The 18268-nt window shown below is 36.7% G+C and overlaps 1 protein-coding gene across 3 annotated transcripts in view; it reads left to right on the forward strand.

The window, feature by feature from the left end:
* TPP2 (tripeptidyl peptidase 2) overlaps positions 1-18268 on the forward strand; it is a 50828-nt gene that overhangs the window by 6536 nt on the left and 26024 nt on the right. For all 3 annotated transcript variants that reach the window (XR_010742972.1, XM_066313497.1, XM_066313498.1), the window contains exons 3-17: positions 1460-1555; positions 1973-2077; positions 2727-2851; positions 3550-3713; positions 4902-5056; positions 6034-6110; positions 6640-6767; positions 8623-8722; positions 10723-10871; positions 10993-11108; positions 12675-12843; positions 14725-14882; positions 15340-15416; positions 16252-16358; positions 17145-17299. Coding sequence is in view for 2 of the 3 variants with exons in the window: in XM_066313497.1 (XP_066169594.1) it covers positions 1460-1555; positions 1973-2077; positions 2727-2851; positions 3550-3713; positions 4902-5056; positions 6034-6110; positions 6640-6767; positions 8623-8722; positions 10723-10871; positions 10993-11108; positions 12675-12843; positions 14725-14882; positions 15340-15416; positions 16252-16358; positions 17145-17299 (1881 nt within the window). In the remaining variant the exon portion in view is untranslated. The remainder of the gene's footprint in view (positions 1-1459; positions 1556-1972; positions 2078-2726; positions 2852-3549; positions 3714-4901; positions 5057-6033; positions 6111-6639; positions 6768-8622; positions 8723-10722; positions 10872-10992; positions 11109-12674; positions 12844-14724; positions 14883-15339; positions 15417-16251; positions 16359-17144; positions 17300-18268) is intronic.

Genomic DNA, 18268 nt, shown 5'->3' on the forward strand with positions numbered 1-18268 from the left:
CAAGCAAAGGAGAACAAGGGATGCATTCATCACTTCCCATGGGCAAGCAGGTGTAGCAGGAAATAACTTGAATATAAATACCACCATTCTAAATGACCTCCCTTCTTCCTTCTTTCCCCAGCTTTACATGCGGACCATAATGCCATATGGTATGGAGTATCCCTGTGCTCAGTTGCAATCAATTGTCCCAGCTATGTCCCCTCCCAAATCCTTGTGCCTCTCCAGCTGGCACACTGGGATGGATGAGAGAAAAAGCCTGGAAGGGGGTTTTGACTATGAGCAAGCACTGTCCAGCAACAGCTATAACATCCCTGAATTATTAAGAGTGTTCAGCACAAATCCAAAACAGCCCCTATCAGCTACTGTGAAGAAAATCAGCCTTAGCCCAACCTAATCCAGCAAACCAGATCTTACCCAAACCTAATGCTGCATTAGTTCATCTTCATGCAGATTGCTTAGTATTTCTTACATTTTTAAGTGTCTTTATTTCTAATATTTTCTGTAGCTGAATAGGAGGACTTTTGTCCTGTGTACAGGACTTTTTGTGGGGCTTGATAATAATTTAATTATTTGTTCAAAACAGTATGTGATATAGCTTTGGAAATGGGCTGAAGAAAATATGCTAATACGCTTTATAAGTATCAGACACAGCTGTGTCTTTAAAAGTGCTAGTATTTTCCGCATTTGCATAAGCTACAAGAGGAATTGTGTTAAGCTTCTGATGAGTAGATTTAGAGACTGAAAAATAGTGAGAACCTAGTTGTGGACTCACTGAATTCTCACTATGCATAGAACAGAAATGGTGTAGGTTTTCAGAGTGGACACTAAATCTAGTAGAGGTCTTGGGTACACAGAACTGATGTTGCTAACGTGTTCTCGATTTCCTGATTGGATTGATGTTGTGATACGGGGGCAGGACATCTTTGGATCTCTCCACGCTGTCAGCTTTCTTCTTAATTTTGCATGGAAGGTGATTGTAAGGCTGAATCTGTTGCTCTTTTCCTGTTGTTACTAGGATGAGTAGATCCTGATATACTGAGTCTAAATTGCAACAAGATGTGAAATGAGATATTCAGATGTTTGTCATGACTTCCAACCATACTTGCTCATATTAGGTTTCATTTATAGTACTATAGTTTCCCCACACCTCTGCCTTACTGTAAATTGAGTAAAGCTGGGGCTTTGTGTTTTTTTAAGTAGACTATCAGAGGAGCTAATGCTTAAAGATGTTCAGTAGCAGTGTCACATGAACTGATATTGATTTTTTTGGGAACTGGATTGAAAATGCCATGTCATTTTGTTGGAACAGTGCAGTAGCTACTGTTATGGAGACAGGGAATTAAATTGGCAGTATTTGCAAGTTTGTTCTGCTAAGCTCTCTTACAGTGTTGGACTTTTTTATTTATGGAGTTTTTTTAATGCCATTAGTTAACATATTTCTAAATATACTGTCCCGTAGATTCCAGCAAATTGGGTAAATCCTTCAGGCAAATATCACATTGGCATAAAAAATGGCTATGATATCTACCCTAAAGCTCTTAAGGAGAGGATTCAGGTAAGGAGAAATAATCTTTTCTTTCTGGTATATAGTCATATTTTACAGTTCTGTTTCTTAATTTTGTTAGAACACCATGGTACGTGATTTGCTAACATCCTTAGGCTGCTAACCAGCACCTGAGTGCTATTCTCTCTGGTTTTTATTATTTACTTGATCCATGTTTTCTGTGATTTTTTTCAGAGTACAGGGGGTGGCTTAGTGTTCCTCCTCACAGTGGTCCATTGAGGCAAAAAGTACAGAAATTACTGATACTCTTTTTTTTTTTTTTAAATTGGGTAGCAATTTCTGCTTATTTATACTATTGTATGGAACTTTTTTGTTGTCTCAAATCAGAATTTTCAAATTATCTTTATATACTTCATACTTCGACATAAATTTCTTAATATATTGAGGAACCTCTGTTTTGTTTCACAGAAAGAGCGTAAGGAAAAGCTCTGGGATCCTGTTCACAGGCTGGCTCTAGCAGAGGCCTGTAGGAAACAAGAAGAATTTGATGCTGCTCATAGCTCTCCCTCACAGGTTTACATTAAGTCTAAATTACAGACTTGTTCTTTGCAACAATACGTTACTGGTTGACAGGATTAGAATGTTTCATTAGATGAGTGAAGGAAAGGTACTTTTGAGTATTTTGGCAGATAACTTCCCAGTGTATCTTCTGATTAATTTTATATGGCTTTACATGCCTAGTTGTTTAGTTTGCTTGGTGTTGTTCACTTTTGAGAGTTGGTGTCAAATATGAAAATTACAGTACTTAAAAAAAATTGTTGGATATTTTCAGTAAGTTTTAATTGAATGTGCTATTTTTTGAGGCCACCATCTTTGCTATATTCAAAGTTGGAATTTTCTAAACATAGTCTTTTTGTAAACTGTGTACTATTTCAATGAAGTACTAGAATGTCTCAGATAGTACTTTATCATTTAACAGTCTTCAAGAAAATAATGGCTTTAAATGTGAAGTTTACAGAGATTAGAAGTAGTTGTACATAACAGGCCAAAAATAGTGCACTGTTGAAAGCCATTGAACTTCTGGATGTTTGTGACTCCTAGGATAGTCTAACATTCCTGAGAAAGTAACAGAAAAGATGTATTTCACTAGAAAAGAACGTAGGATTACCCATCTTGTAGTAATTTTGGAAATACTCTAACTGAATTTTGTTCGCCTTATTAGGTGAATAAACTAATAAAGGAAGAACTTCAAAATCAAGTGGAATTATTGAATTCTTTTGAGAAAAAATACAGTGATCCTGGCCCAGTATATGATTGTGTAGTGTGGAATGATGGTGAGACCTGGAGGTAAATGTCGTCTTCTTTACATAAAGCAATAGCTTGCATCAAAGACTCGTTACCTTTTATACCTGCCCTCTTGATAGAGGTTTTAAGTTTTTTCACTTTAAAATAATCCTGCTGTATCAGTTGAGTTTCTTGACAAAATTCTGTTCTCAAGTGAAGATGGGGTAGAATATAGTCTTATTGAAGACAGTGTGATATGAGTGTAAGCTTATGGGACTTTTCTTCTGAAGCCAAATAAAACTGTTCTCACTACCCATTGGTGATATGAAAAAAAAGCCAAAATAAAACAGGTGTCTGTGCACAGACTTCGGGATGTAACATGGCGTATTTCTTGACTGATAATGTGCGTCATACAAAGCAGTGAAACTTCAAATATTTGTGTACCAGCACTCAACTTCTACCTTTAGTAAAATTTCTTCCTTGAACCTGCATGAGTTTTCATACTCCTGCTTTTCAAATAGAGATTTATTTAAATTTAGTAGTGTTTGAAAATCAGTTTTTTTAGATAACTTTTTAGTAGTTTCTGGATCCAAAGTATAAACAACCAAGTTTTAAAGTAGTTGTTTAAAGAACTATTTAAAGATACCATAAACACAGAATCAAACTTCTTGAAGTCTTTGTGCTATGCTCAGCTGGGTAGGGTAGGCAACCCAAGTTTGCAGCAGCTGGGACATTGCCTTTTTGTTTGTTTTTGTCGACAGAGCCTGCATAGATACAAGTGAGAGTGGTGACTTGAGTAACTGTACAGTGCTGAGAACCTACAAAGAGGCTCAGGAATATGGATCTTTTGGAACATCTGAGATGTTGAATTATTCTGTGAATATATATGATGATGGAAACCTCCTTTCCATTGTGACAAGTGGAGGTAAATGAAAGTAATCTTAAGAACATTTTGCTGCTGAGTAGTTATCATGAGAAGCAGTCATTTGTATTTGGTCCTGTTTCTGATACTTGGGAAGGCTCAAGGCAGCTGTTGTAGTACAGCATTTGCTTTTATGGCTTTTAATATCAATACTCATATTTTCCTGAACTAAATCTATAATGACAGCTCACTAGCAAACTTGTTTGAAGTATTGTCAACTTTATGTACTTAAACATGTATACATAAAATGTGCATACTAAAGAGAACCTTCTTTCCAAAAACCTTTTTGGTTTTGTTTGTTAAATATAGACTGATGATAGATTGATTTTAGTTGCTCTCTTTTGCACTTGTATACTTTAGGAATCTTAAACATAATACCCATGAAAAAAATGTTCTTAATTTATGTTTATGCAGACTTCTTCTGTTGTGTCGCTATAGCTGTAGCTCCAACCAGTCTGAACCTGCTTTAGAGTAGTCTTTAAATAATCATAGTTTGTTTTGGAAGCAAACTGAGTGGTTTGGATAGTATGGATGCATTTGCTTTGAAAAATGCTCTTAATTCCTCGTGAAACTATCCTATCTCAGTAGAGCTACGTAAGCAGTTCAGGTTTCTAAATAGATGGTAACTTTTTTTTGAGATGTTCCTTCCTGTGTTTCTGTGCAGTTCTGTTTTCTATTCTTAATCCCTGCTACTTGAGTTGTCTCAGGTGTAATATTCACAGCTCTGAGTAGGATGTGTTGAGCCTTCAAAGTAACTTTTATTATTGGAATTAAGTTAATGCTTTGTTCCTCTCTTCCTGCTGCCTCCTTTCTCTCCTTAAAAAGCTGTTGACTTTGTTGAACCTCATACAATTGGCCTCAGCCTATTGGTCTAGCCTGTCCGAATCCCTTTATAGAGCCTTCCTGTCCTCCAGCTGATCAGCACTCCTGCCCAGCCTGTTGTTGTCTGCACAGAGACTGAGGATCACTCAATTGCCTTGTCCAGATCATAAAAAAAAAAATTAAACGGGGCTGGCTCCACTGCTGAGTCCTGGTGAACACTGTCACCCTTTTGGTATTGGCAGCACTGGTGACTGGCCACTGACTGGATTTATGTGCTTGCAGCTCAACAAGTGAAAATTAATTGAGCTGTAACATATTGAGTTCTTACAAATGAAATCCACTAAAAATACCTACTTTTCATTTGCACAGGAGCACATGGAACACACGTGGCTAGTATTGCAGCTGGATACTTTCCAGAAGAACCAGAACGGAATGGTGTAGCTCCTGGAGCTCAGATTCTTGCAATCAAGATTGGTGATACAAGATTAAGCACAATGGAAACTGGCACTGGTCTAATAAGAGCTGTGGGTATTTCACTGAATAAATGATTAATCTCAGCAGTGAGACTTAAGTGTAGAATATTGTGAAACTTCATGCCCTACTTGTTTATAGGCTTTGTTTTTATGGTTCTACAGTATTACCAACAATTAAAAAAACAACCAGGCCACCTGCCCCCCACCCCCGCAAAGAACCCAAACCTTCAAACAAAAATAACACAGCCAAAACCCCTAGAAACAGCTAGAATGTGTTTTAAAGCGTATTGTAAGACTAGTGTTTTAATATAAAACAAGACTTCTGTTGCATGTAGCACTTAGAATTTCTCCAGGCTAACAGTGTCTGACTGGGTTGATGCCTTAGAGAAGTTGCATACTTGCTTAAAGTTCTTTGTGTTGTCAGTCTTTTATAGTTACTCATATAAATATAGAAGACACACAAATCTAGAATAGAGACAAGTATCTATCTATGTTGGTGTATTTGCGTTAACTCTTTTCTTAAGAGTGAGGAAAAATATCATTCCTTTTAATGATGAAAGACCCAAGAGCTTTTCTGTATAATGAGTTTATAAGGAAAAATCTTACACAAGAAGAGGACCTGAAAATAGAAGACTATATTTGTGGTCCATAGGATATTTTGATGTAGCAACATGAACAATAGCTATTTTGCAACTTTTTTGGAGTTCAGCCAAACTGCACAGGAGAAATTTTTATGTTCTTGAGACAATTCTGATGATGTCTGCTGTCTGCAGTTTTCTCTTCGGGTAATGTCTTAATTTATAGCTGGGAACATGGCAAAAATAAGACTTTTCAGGGAGTAGGTTTTTTAAATTTTCTTTGTTCTTTGGGAAAATAGCACTTAACTGGTAAATTATTTTCTAGATTCAAGAGACTTATCTGTCTTTCTTAGATATGTAACAAATCAGTTCAAGCAGATGTTTTCCATCATTTCTGAAGTCACATTCTTTGACTAGTACAAATTTTGACTTCTATTTTTACTTTATCAGATGATAGAAACAATAAAATACAAATGTGATCTTGTCAACTACAGCTATGGAGAAGCAACACACTGGCCAAATTCTGGGTGAGTAGTACTGTGGTTAAAGTATTTTAATTTCCCAGAGGTGGAATTGTATTTGTTGAGCTTTCTGTAAGTCAGCTAGTGGCTAAGAGTGAATCATCCAGGCACATATGATTCATATGTTAGAAACTGTGCAGTATAAATTTTAAACTGGCTTTGAAAGAAGTAAACCCATTAAAAAAGCTATCAACTTATAATATGTCCACAAATATGTAATGCACAGATTTGTAATACGTATACAAATAGTATTTCAGCATAATAAAGAACTTTTATAGTTGCAATACCCACGTGGTCTGTGGGGTAGTTTTTGAAGACCTAGGATCACCAAATAGTTGTCTCTACTTTTTGAAACTGGAAGATATTTCTGTGGTCAGCTTCTGTGCTGGAACCGCCTCTGCTAGGTGTGGGAAGCAGGCTGCATGGTATTCCTTGTTTGGTGAATAGTCAGAGGTTGTACTAGAAATGGGAGCTTTGTCTTGGGGAAGAAAGCAATATTGTTGAGTAAATGATTCATTTCTTTCTCTTACTTCAGGAGAATTTGTGAAGTGATTAATGAAGCAGTGTGGAAACACAATGTAATCTATGTTTCAAGTGCAGGAAATAATGGTCCTTGCCTTTCTACAGTTGGATGTCCTGGTGGAACTACCTCTAGTGTAATAGGTAAATATTCATTTAGAAAAAAAATTTTCCAGTATTCAACTTCTGTCTTTTCAAACTTTGTACTTTTGTTGCATGTTTGATTGCTGAACTAAATCTAAAAAGTTGCCTGCTGGGCTATGAGGTTAACTCTTAGAGAGGCACTTGTTCTAAGCTTAGGTATACAAATTTAGATTGTTATCTTCTTACAGTTCAAGACATTACTTATGTAGAAAAGAGGTGGGAGGCAAATAGCCTTGATTTGATGTGGCTTTGAACAAAATTTGCAAAAGAAATCTTTGGTCTGACTTATTTGAATATTTCAGGATTAGTTTTTCAATTATAACTGTCTAAGCACACCACTTTGCTCCATCTAATAGCAACTGGTAAATGCAACTTATAAAAATGCGATTGCAAGTAGGATTTTATTTAATCTTCTGGAAAGTCTTGCAATGCATTCTGAATTGTAAGAAGTACAGTTTTGGGTCATCTATCTTCATCAGATACTCTGATTTTTATTTTTAGTGAAACAGAGATCTTTAATTTGGCTAGAAAATAATCCCATGTCAGGATCTAGACAAGTCCTTGTATGGGAGGAATTTTTTCCAGCTGCAGTGCCACTGCTGTACAAGTCTATTACTGTCAGTAAAATTCTTTTTCTAATGGGCTATTATATTTTAATACTTTAGTGAAAGATTGAGTTATAAGATTTAGCAAAATGTCCAGCATTTCGTTGTAACTTCCTTAGTCCTAATTTTTATATAAATCCTTTATGGTCTCACTAGTGCATTACACAAGATGATTTTTAAGTCTCAGAATTCTTACACAGGGGGACCAGTGTGTAAGGAGACTAGCATGAAGCCTTGAAAGCTGGAGAGCTGCTATTCCTGGGCAGCTAGTAGAATTAATGCTGATTACTTTCTGAAAGTTAATCTGCTATTAATTCACTACTGAAACTGGGGGTTGGAACTGGAACTAACAAGTTCTTTTCAGGTCTGCACTGGCTTTGCTCTTACAGTGCATCTACTCTGTCAATTCGATTTAGTTGTATCACTCCAGATATTGGGTGATTATTTACTGCACATGCCAAGTACCTTGCTCCTGTCCTCCCTCTGGAGTGAACCAGATAGAGTTTTTGTTTTTTGAGGGTAAAACAAAATACAGCTGACAGGTTGGCTGAGTTCACACAGATACAGACACTGGCCTTGCCAAATTTGTCAGCTTGCTATGGTAGTTTTGTAGCACCCTGGTAATGCTTGTGCTGTAAACAAAGTGGAGTGTGACCATTTCGAATAGGTAGATGATATAGTTGCAATACGCATCCTTGGCATTCTCTTCTACTTTCAGTCTTTGATGTAGTCATTTACATAGTCTGTGGACTTGGAGCTGATATCTAGTAAAGACTGCACTGACTGAGATGTTTTGAGATGTGTGGATGTGGCCATTTGCTCCAGGGGCTGTAGCTGGGAGCTACATGAACATGAACCGATTCATGTGGATTGCTCTGAGGTGCAGTTTGTGGCAGAGCAGTGTAAACAGAGGAAAGGGTGAGAGAGGAGTAGAAGAAAAGACATACAAGTTACCAATTGTGAAAGAAGTGTAGAAGGTTATAGTCCAGCTGAATAAAAGTGAAATCTGGAAGTTTGCATGATATTTACTATTATACAGTGTGCCCATCAGTGTTGTTAATGAATAACATGATGCTTTACAGTTGCATTGCAAAAATATCTCAATTTGATGAGATGGAAAATGTGTGTTTTCATTTTAAATGTCAAGCAAGAATTCTTCTCATAAAAGATTTAAACTGCAGAAGTATTTTACTTTAATTTTTAATAAAAATTCATATTATATCTAAAACATTTGAATCTTTTTTTTACAGGTGTTGGTGCCTATGTGTCACCTGACATGATGGTTGCTGAATACTCTTTGAGAGAAAAACTGCCAGCAAATCAATACACTTGGTCATCCAGAGGGCCTAGGTAGGTTATATTCCAGAAACAGATTGATTACTTTGAGGTTCAGATGATGTAACTCAAAATCTAAAATCAGTCACTAATATCAAAATACAAGTATTTCTCTCCTGTGAAAAGAGCATAACTAGAATGCTATTCTGGTAACACCTTTGTATGTTGGGCTCTAGAACTCGTGGAGGAGAGAGAATAGCATGAAACTGCCTCAGCACAGCATGTGTTTTCCAGGAAAGTATTTGTATGTAGATCTAGTCAAATATGATGAAAGTTACTGAAAGGTTGTTTGGAAATTTGTTTGGATTTTTTTTTAATTTACTTTTTTCTATAGCATTTATTTCATAAGGTTGGTGTGGTGAAATGAAATGTGCTATGAGTGATGAAGATTAAAATAAATGCTGTTACTGCACTGGTGGTACTGCATTGCTGTGATGGTGTAACTTACTCAAGAGTTTTGTTTGAGTTCAGTAGAGGCGTGAGTAGGCAGAAAAAATTGCTTTATACCTTACACTACAGAAAATTTTCTGAAATATCTAAAAGAAATTCTAAGGGCAGTATAAACTTCAATTTTTATTTCATGGCTCAGAAGCATCTGATAATAATTGATAGACAAACAAAACAATAGTAACATCTCTTCTCAAGATGTTGTGTTGCTTGTGTTTAGACTTTGGAATTGTTCTCTAGCTGTTATGGTGTTTGTATATTTACAGGCAAGTATATTGTTTCAAGAATCTTACTATGAAGAATTGTCACATTTTGTGTAGGGAAAAGAGAAATGTGCTCTCTGCCTTCAGCTGAGAAAGGGAGATCAATTTGTAATTAATTTTGATAGACATACACACTCATATATAGATTGCTTTTTGTATGCTTAGTTACTGCACCCTGTAAAATAGTCAGCTGAAAGGCCAAGTCTGGCCAAAAGAGGATTCTCCTTGTTTATGATGCAGTATGCAGATGACTGGAAAGTTCCTGAAGTTTGCTGGAGCAGTCTTGGTGTAGGGATCAGTCTGTCCCAGTAAGCAGTAGAGGCTTTCAGGCAGATGTGCTTAGCACTGCTTGTCCAGAGGTGTTGGGATGCAGAACCTTTTTATGGCATTATATACAGTTTCATAAAATACCTCCAAACATCACATTGCACTATCATATTGGGAATAGTCTGATTGCAAACAGATTTTAGGCATATGAAGCTGTTAGTGTAAGATATAAGTACCTGAAGATACCATGCCTCTTTACAGAACTTAATAGCTTAGGCACAGGGCTGTCCTTATTCAAGCAGTGCCATTTTTATCTTTCCAGAGCAAAAAAGATGGAGCATATCTGGCTCCTAGAGTTGAACGCTAGGTGCTATTCTATAACTGTGCCATAGGCACACAGTTGCTCTGTTCTTAAATATGGTTGTGAAAGAAAAAGTGGTGTCTATAGGGATCAGGCCCAGCTGAACCTGAACCTCTTGACCTACCTCTTGACATTACTTTCTATGTGTTCCCCTCTTGCCCTCTTGTCTCAGGCTTCTAAGTCAAAACTTGACCTGGTAGTGAACTGTCAACATGCAAAATTAGAAGTCTAGGTTTTGGTATCTTTTCTAGCCTTCCTCCCCCTTTTATTACTTTTCTTTAGAAGTAATAACGGTTGAATAGGCTATGTGGAATACTAATTTATTTATTGAAGTGTTTAATAGATTTATTTGTGTGCATTTTGTAATTCAAATCCCAGAAAGTATTCTGCTGGCTAAACTGAAGCCTGGTGGAGGATATCGAAGGAATGAAAATTTAGAAACTTCTCACTGTAAAACAGGCACAGCTGATGATTAACATGATTATAAATTGTTACTTGGTGGCATGTTTTTTTCCTTAGGTTTAATGGGTTAATGGATTTGGTGAAGTAAAATGTAGTGAATATTCTCTAAAATGAACCCTTTTTTTTAAATGTATTGACAGCTTTATCCTAAAGTGTGCCAAAGGGGGGGGAAAAAAAAAAAAGTTGATGTTTTAACCATTGCTTTTTATCATTAGCACCGATGGAGCCCTTGGAGTGAGTATCAGTGCCCCAGGAGGTGCAATTGCTTCTGTTCCCAACTGGACTCTGCGAGGAACACAACTCATGAATGGCACATCCATGTCTTCTCCCAATGCATGTGGAGGCATTGCGTTAGTATTATCAGGTAAAGTGCTACAGTGTTAAACATAGATGCAGCATCTAAAAGATACTTTTCCCCCTTTAAAAAGTCCTGTCCCTTTCCAATTTTTTGTTGTGTCCAATAACGCCCTTATTTTTAATTTCAGGACTCAAAGCTAATAATGTTCATTACACTGTTCATTCTGTCAGAAGAGCGTTAGAAAATACTGCAGTGAAAGCTGAAAACATAGAAGTATTTGCACAAGGACATGGTATTATTCAGGTACTTGCAAGCAAAAAAACCCTGTATAATATAAATAACTGCTGGTGAAAAACAAACCCACAAAAAAAAAAAATCTCATGCAGTTTGTTCCATGCTACTTGATTTTCAAATCTCACTGAGGGAGAGGAAGGGAATGTAGTGGGAGGGGAGGAGGAATGAGAAGGTTCTTCCAGTTTCAGCATGCAGTTACTGTAAAATAAATGATATAACTGGACACATTCTTAGACTGATCAAAAAGATACATGGGCATAGATGTGGGATATAGGTTTTTATGACCCACATGTGGATTTGGGTGCCTAAATTCTATCCCAACATCCAAAATGTTTTGATGTATTGTCAGAGAGCACTGAACTTGTTCTGGTCCAGACAAAAACTGGGACTGTAAGTTCTGGGCAGTGAAAGCAGATACCCATGCTGGTTCACAAAGGACAGCTGCAGTCGTACAGTGACTTTGCTGCAGGCCTGCACTAAGCAGTCTGAGTGCTCATCATTTCCTGTGGGCTTCAAAGTAGCTTGGAAATCTGTGATGTGATCCTCTGTATGATGAAAGTATACTGACTGAGTGGCTTCCTATGCATAAACTTAAGTTCTTACAGAGCTGAGTCTGGGTTTTGCCTGCAGTCACTCCTGTCCTAGTCTAGTAGAAGTACTAGGATTTTTCTCCTGTGCTTTTAGATGCCAGATATTAAGTGCTTTGCCCAAAACTCACGTTGTGGAGATGCTAGAACCTAGTAGGTGATGCCTGTTAAGCACATCTGTAATGCTGAGTTTTGTACAGAGGGCAACAGTGGTGGTAGCCATATCAAATAAATAAAATGCACCAGTCACACTTTGTGTTTTAGTGCCTGTGATTAATTCAAGTGTTAAAATGTGATTAGAATTTATCTGAGAGATGAGGTATTGTATATCCACTTGTCTCAAAGGAGAGCACCCTAGTCTTTGTTGGTGAAGATGCCTTGCTGTCAAGTGGAAGAGAATTTAAGATTTTTGTAGTCAGTAAAATAGCAAATGAGGTAGAAGGGTGTCTTATTAAATAAGTGAATTTGTTGTGTGAGTTTATTGTGACAACTCATGTACTTAGACCCAGGGCTGCATTTCATTATCTGATTCTTTTACTTCATATCAATATATAAAACTTGTATGAGTATTCCATTGCTTGTCTCTTTTGAATTGCTCAAGTTCTTATCGTATAAAAGTTCTAAATGTTTTAACTAGCATTGCTCCACCTATGAATAAGTCACCTAAGTTAGAATAGTAGGTTTGGGCCTTGAAGTCCTCTTCTTCAAAGTCATCTCTGATTAGGAATCTTTTGATGGACTTACAGCAGAGGAGACGGCCTTGTTTGTTTTTTTAAAATGTTGTTGGCTTTCTGGGCCCTCAGTGGCCATTGCAGACTGAAAATTCCTCATTTTCTGTACTGAGTTTTGTGCAACTGAATGTTGCTCAGGTAGAATGTGAGGTACTTCACAGTTGCTGTGCTTGCTCAACCCTTCATGTTGAAGAGAATATGCATAAATTTAAATATTAAGTTGAAATCTGTTAATTTAGAATTGCTTTTTCTAACAGGTTGATAAAGCTTATGACTACCTCATTCAGAATTCATCATTCACAAGTAACATTGGCTTCACAGTTACTGTTGGCAGCAACCGTGGAATCTACCTCAGAGATCCAGCCCAGATAGCGGCACCGTCTGATCATGGGGTTGGCATAGAACCTGTCTTTCCTGAGAACACAGGTAGGAAAGAGCTTTTGTAGGTGGAGATGCAGAGAAATTCAAATATCGACTGGAAGCAAAAAGCCATGATAATGAGGAGTGAGAGGAAGCTGTGCAGTAAAAGGAGTCAGTGTCACCCTAAGTTTCATGGTAAAAAAGGATGTGCAAATAAGCAACTTTTCCATTCCAACCTTACACTTATATCTGCAGGACTTTCATGTTGTTTGGGGAGACTGTTGTTTCATGCTTCTTCCCACTGAAAAAAAGAGAGATCTCTCTTTGTTCTGTAGAAATTTAAAGTCAAGTTGGGGGGCTAGGGAGAAACAGAGAGCAATAATCACAAATCCATGATGTTTCATGAAATTACAGAACTTCAGGGTTTGTGTTGTGGATAACTTTTGGCAAAGGTTGGTACCCAGAAATTAGTTCCTCTATTATTTGAACACTATAAATTCTAGATTTGGACTTTATCTAAGTTTTCAAAACCTAAGAGAAATCTTGTTTAATGCATTAGACTTCCATTCAGTATCTAATAATTAAGATATCAAAAGGCAGTACAGAAATTTATATGAATTTTATTACTAAAAGGAAAAAATAGCTTGTGCAGATCAAAATAAAGTTTGACTTTTTTTTCCACAAACCTTTTCGCTCTGCTTTATTTAACAAAAATTGGAACTCACTGGGAAACTGAATTATATTGTATTCAAAAAGTGAACCATTTGAGAGCTGGTTACTGAGTTTATTACTTTCCTAAAACTAGTGATCGATAAGAAGGTTGGCATGTGACGAAGGGATGAGTTTATTTAGGGGCAGAGAGGGTATGAACTGGGCTGGGTTACCAACTCCGAATAACAGATTGACAGCTTACATTGCAATCAATGCATTTTAAATTTAACATGTGACACAAAATAATTGTTTGCTAGACTTCTGCAGGAAATAGGTAATCTGAGAACAGTTAGGCATTTGCAATGGATGACTGGCACATAGTAGTTGTATATGTTGTTTCCCTAGTTTTCCCTAGTATCTGTTTTCCTTACTTATTTTTGTACTGTGCCTGGTGTGTCTTCAACAGTTTTAGAAACTGTAAGTAAGAATTTTGGGAGGCTGATTACTCAGTTTGTCTGTTGAAGCTCTCTTCAAGTTTTTATTGCTTCTCCTGTAGTTATAATAGTGTTCTTTTCTCTGCTTAATCTTGATGTGATGAAATGTCTGAAGATTAAGATAAGCTTAATTAGGATTAAGAAACAGGAAAAAAATTTTAAAGTGTCATTCATCTTTTGAGCTGGAGGAAGCTGCTAATAACTAAAACACTTAAACTGCCCTGGATGTTTTTCTGGAAGCTGTGCTTTAATGCAAAGCATATTTGGCATAGAAGTTAATTTGCAGAATATGCCAGATTGACTGTTTGCAAAATCAGACTAGATTATCATAATAATTTTAATAGACTTTACCTCTTGTTTAGTACGCATTATAATGTAGTTTGGTAATTAGCATAGCATTCAGAACTAATGTGATTGCTTTTTTACTGTATTTCTCTGCATTAGGCAACACTTAATCTATAGAAGGAAGTTTATACCTGCTTCCAGACTAAGTTGTGGGTAACTGAAGCATTGCTTATGAGCCTACCTTTGACTTTGTCAGGTTTGACTGTTGCAGGGGAGAGGATTATCAAATCTGGGTACCACCTTTGTTTTACTGCCTACTACTGCTATTCTGTTTCTGTCAAGTTAAAAGAAGTAATGTAGAACACTCCCTTTGTGCAGAATCGGATCCAGGGACCCTAAGGAATTGATTCCTATTATATTTTACCAATGTGTACATTTTAATGGCAAATACTGTTACAGTGTACTATGTGCACGTATTTGTGTTACTGAATTGTATTTATAATTTGTTTCCTGACAGAAAACACTGAAAGAATATCTCTCCAGCTTCATTTAGCTTTAACTTCAAATGCACCATGGGTCCAGTGTCCTAGTCATTTAGAACTCATGAACCAGTGTCGCCACATAAATATTCGTGTGGATCCACGTGGCTTGAGAGGAGGAGTACATTATACAGAGGTATGGAAGTAGTGGTGCTCTGAGCAAGACTTTTTTGCCCTTATGTGCCCTTATGGGGTCTCCATCAACTCAGAAATAATTTTTAAGGAAGGAAAATCTGAGTTTTACTGACCAGAAAATAGTGCCACACTGTATTTCACTATGCAAACTGAAGCCAGGGTTCAGCAATAGTTGTGCTATATGATAATGTATAGCACATGCCTGTTGAACTTTGAGTATCTGTGTTTGAAAAAATAAAAGCATATAGAAAACATAAGCCGAATAAATAATCATTGATTAAGTTTTCTTCCTCTGGTCAAATGAGAAAAATGAGTCAGAATGGGAAAAATATTTTTTTTTTCTTCTTAGGGACATCTACAAAGATTCAAAATACTCTGCAACTAGTTTAAGTTGAATATTATCTTCTATAGTTTGATTTAGACCAAAGATTTTGAGTTGTCATATTTTATTTTGCTAGGTGTGTGGATATGATACAGCAATGCCTAATGCAGGCCCTCTGTTCAGAGTTCCAGTCACTGTTGTTATACCAACAAGGTGAGTAAATCCAGAACTCTAAAGTTTCTGGGGCTTTCTACAAGCACCTGAAAAGACTCTTACTGCAGACTTAAGCAGCTGGGACATTTTTTATGGTTTTGGTCATGACAGCAGTGTCCTGGTAGGCTTAGCCACAGTGCCACAGTGGCAGCATCTTCCTGGTCCATCACCATAGAGATGCCTTCTGGTTTGTTGACCAAAGTATCAATAAATTTACTGTTCGTATGAGTAGGTCAGCTGGAGTTTGGTTTTTCATTTTTGCCTGGTGAACTAGAGTACATAGAGCCAGAGAGCATTATTTGGCTATTGTATACATTGTGATAAGCTTTGATCATGGCTTTAATGTAGTGAGTTTAGAGTTGGCATTGCTCCCATCATTGGTTTAAACATAAGACTTAAGTGATGTTGATAAGGAAGAAAAGTATTTTATTAAACCTGTTAGGTGGACAATCTGCCCTGAGGGGGAAAGACAAAGTAAATGTTCTCTAGCTCCTTCATGGAAATACTGCTACTTCCATACCTTAGCTCTCTTCAGTGGCAATTCACTCAGCCAGGAAAAGCAGATCCACTGAAAATGAGGGTTTTGTGATATTTCTGTTTAGGCACTGTAATATCAGGGAAGTGGGGAAGACATAATGTGGTGGAGCTGATATTTTTAAGTCTTTTGGATGCATTTTGTTGTTAGATTCTGTATTAGTAGGATTAAAATAATTGGTTTAAAGACTAAATATCCTCATTGTACACATTTTTAGAGTATTTTTGCATTTTGAAATGCTTCAAAAAATGACTTCACAGCTTGTTTGACTACTGTTTGTGTTTTCCTTTTGACATACAGAGTAGATGAATCATCAAGCTATGACCTGACATACACAGATGTTCATTTTAAACCTGGCCAGATCCGAAGGCACTTCATTGATGTTCCACAGGGAGCTACGTGGGCTGGTAAGGAAAATAACCATGCTAACTAAATAAAAAAATGCATCTGTTAGACTTGGCAAAGTTTAAATAATTTTGAGTTCTGCCTGAATAAATGCTGAAGGTCTTGCCCCGTAAATATGTAAATATTTATTTGATTTTTAAGCTTTTAGGTGAGTGATTTTGAGTTATTTCTTGTTTCTTGGTATAGTAGGATCTTGATTCTAAGTCTTAAAGAAACCAGCTAATAACAATCTGAAGTGGTTGTGTATACCTGGAGGAATGCCCCATGTTTATGGGAAATTATCACTGTCTGAGACTTACCTAGTTTTTAAGGTATATGGATGTAGTGTTGAAAGAAGTCATAACTGAAGAAAATGTAATTTTCACAATGGATAAAAAGCTCATAATTTTGCAAGAAGGAAAAGAAGGGTTTTTTTCCTTGTATTTCTTTGTGAGATTACTAAGCAGTAATCCTATCAAAAATCTTTCATTTAGAAGTTAGCAATAAGACTCCTAATTTGGAATTAAGCAGTCTGTCCTATACAGATGATACATCTGTACTGTCTGATTAATTTTGACCATTTAATTGAGACGTGTTTGACTTCAATCATTCTCTGTATTTAGCTGGTTTTCCTTTAACCTGAAAGGGCTTTTGAAATTAACTGATACATACGCATTTTTCACATTATCCACTTGGGGTACTGCATAATTTCTTAAATCATGAATTACTTGTGTAAGTAGTGTTTCTCTGGTGAATCTCTGTTTCTAAGATTCTTGTCTTCAGACTAAACTTCTTTTTCTTTAATCTAGAAGTGACAGTGTGTTCATGTTCAGCTGATGTGACTGCCAAGTTTGTGCTTCATGCTGTTCAGCTTGTGAAACAAAAAGCATACAGAAGTCATGAGTTCTACAAATTTTCATCCTTACCAGAAAAAGGCTCAGTGACTGAAGCATTTCCTGTCTTAGTAAGTTACTTCAGGGTGGGCTAAATGAAGTAATGTATCAGTGCAGTATAACGTAACTTATTTGGGATTTTTTCCCTAAGAAAAAGCCGAAACCCTAGATACTGTGTGTGTGTTTACAGTAGTCGATGCATTGGTTTTTCAGTTTCGGAAATATCTCTTAATAGCTAATGTTTCTGAGCTATTTAGTATTACAATATATATTAATCTCTTCAGTTTGTTTGTACTTATTCATACAAAGCAGTTTGTTTCCCTTTCAAATAGGAGCTATGACTTGTTGAATGGTTGAACATATTTTGCCTTTAGTGGTTAATGTGGTAGTCTGGGATATCTTCATCTTGACGCCAGGGTGACTGACTGGCTCACATTGACACATCCTAGATACAGGAGTCTTAACTTGGATAATGCTAGCTCAAGAGTCCAAAACAGCCAGGGAATGAGCTAGCAGTTTAGGGGTGTGGATAACAGTGTCTCCTTCTCAGGTTTGTCCTCTGCTTTGCTCAGTTTAGTTGTATAGTTCTTACGCCCAAGAGTAGTTACAATTTCTGTGCAATTCAGTCCCTTACCCTCTGTGGAAATATCAAGTGGGGGACCATAAGCTATGTTGGTCCCATTGGCACATTTTTTCATCATGTTATTTAAAACTGAAACAAGAAAAACCCAGAAAACTCCACCAACCAGGCAAAACCAAAACTAACCCAAACCTCTCAAGTCGTGTTCTTTTACTTAGGGAGAGAGTGAGATCTCTTTTTCTAAAATATGTTTTTTAGGGGACATACATTACACTGATCTATAAACTGACCTGTCTGCCTAGTTTGAAGGATAAGAATGTAAGACAAAACATTTAAAAGTAGTACCTTTCTGTGTAGGATATACCCTGGCACTGTCTGTTTTGAAGCATGTGTCAGTCGTGCTGTTTTGTTGGAATTGTGTTTTCTGAACCAAGTATGTCTTACTTGGTACTGTACAATT

The sequence above is a fragment of the Sylvia atricapilla genome, chromosome 2, assembly GCF_009819655.1.
Source record: "Sylvia atricapilla isolate bSylAtr1 chromosome 2, bSylAtr1.pri, whole genome shotgun sequence".
NCBI classification, from domain to species: domain Eukaryota; kingdom Metazoa; phylum Chordata; class Aves; order Passeriformes; family Sylviidae; genus Sylvia; species Sylvia atricapilla.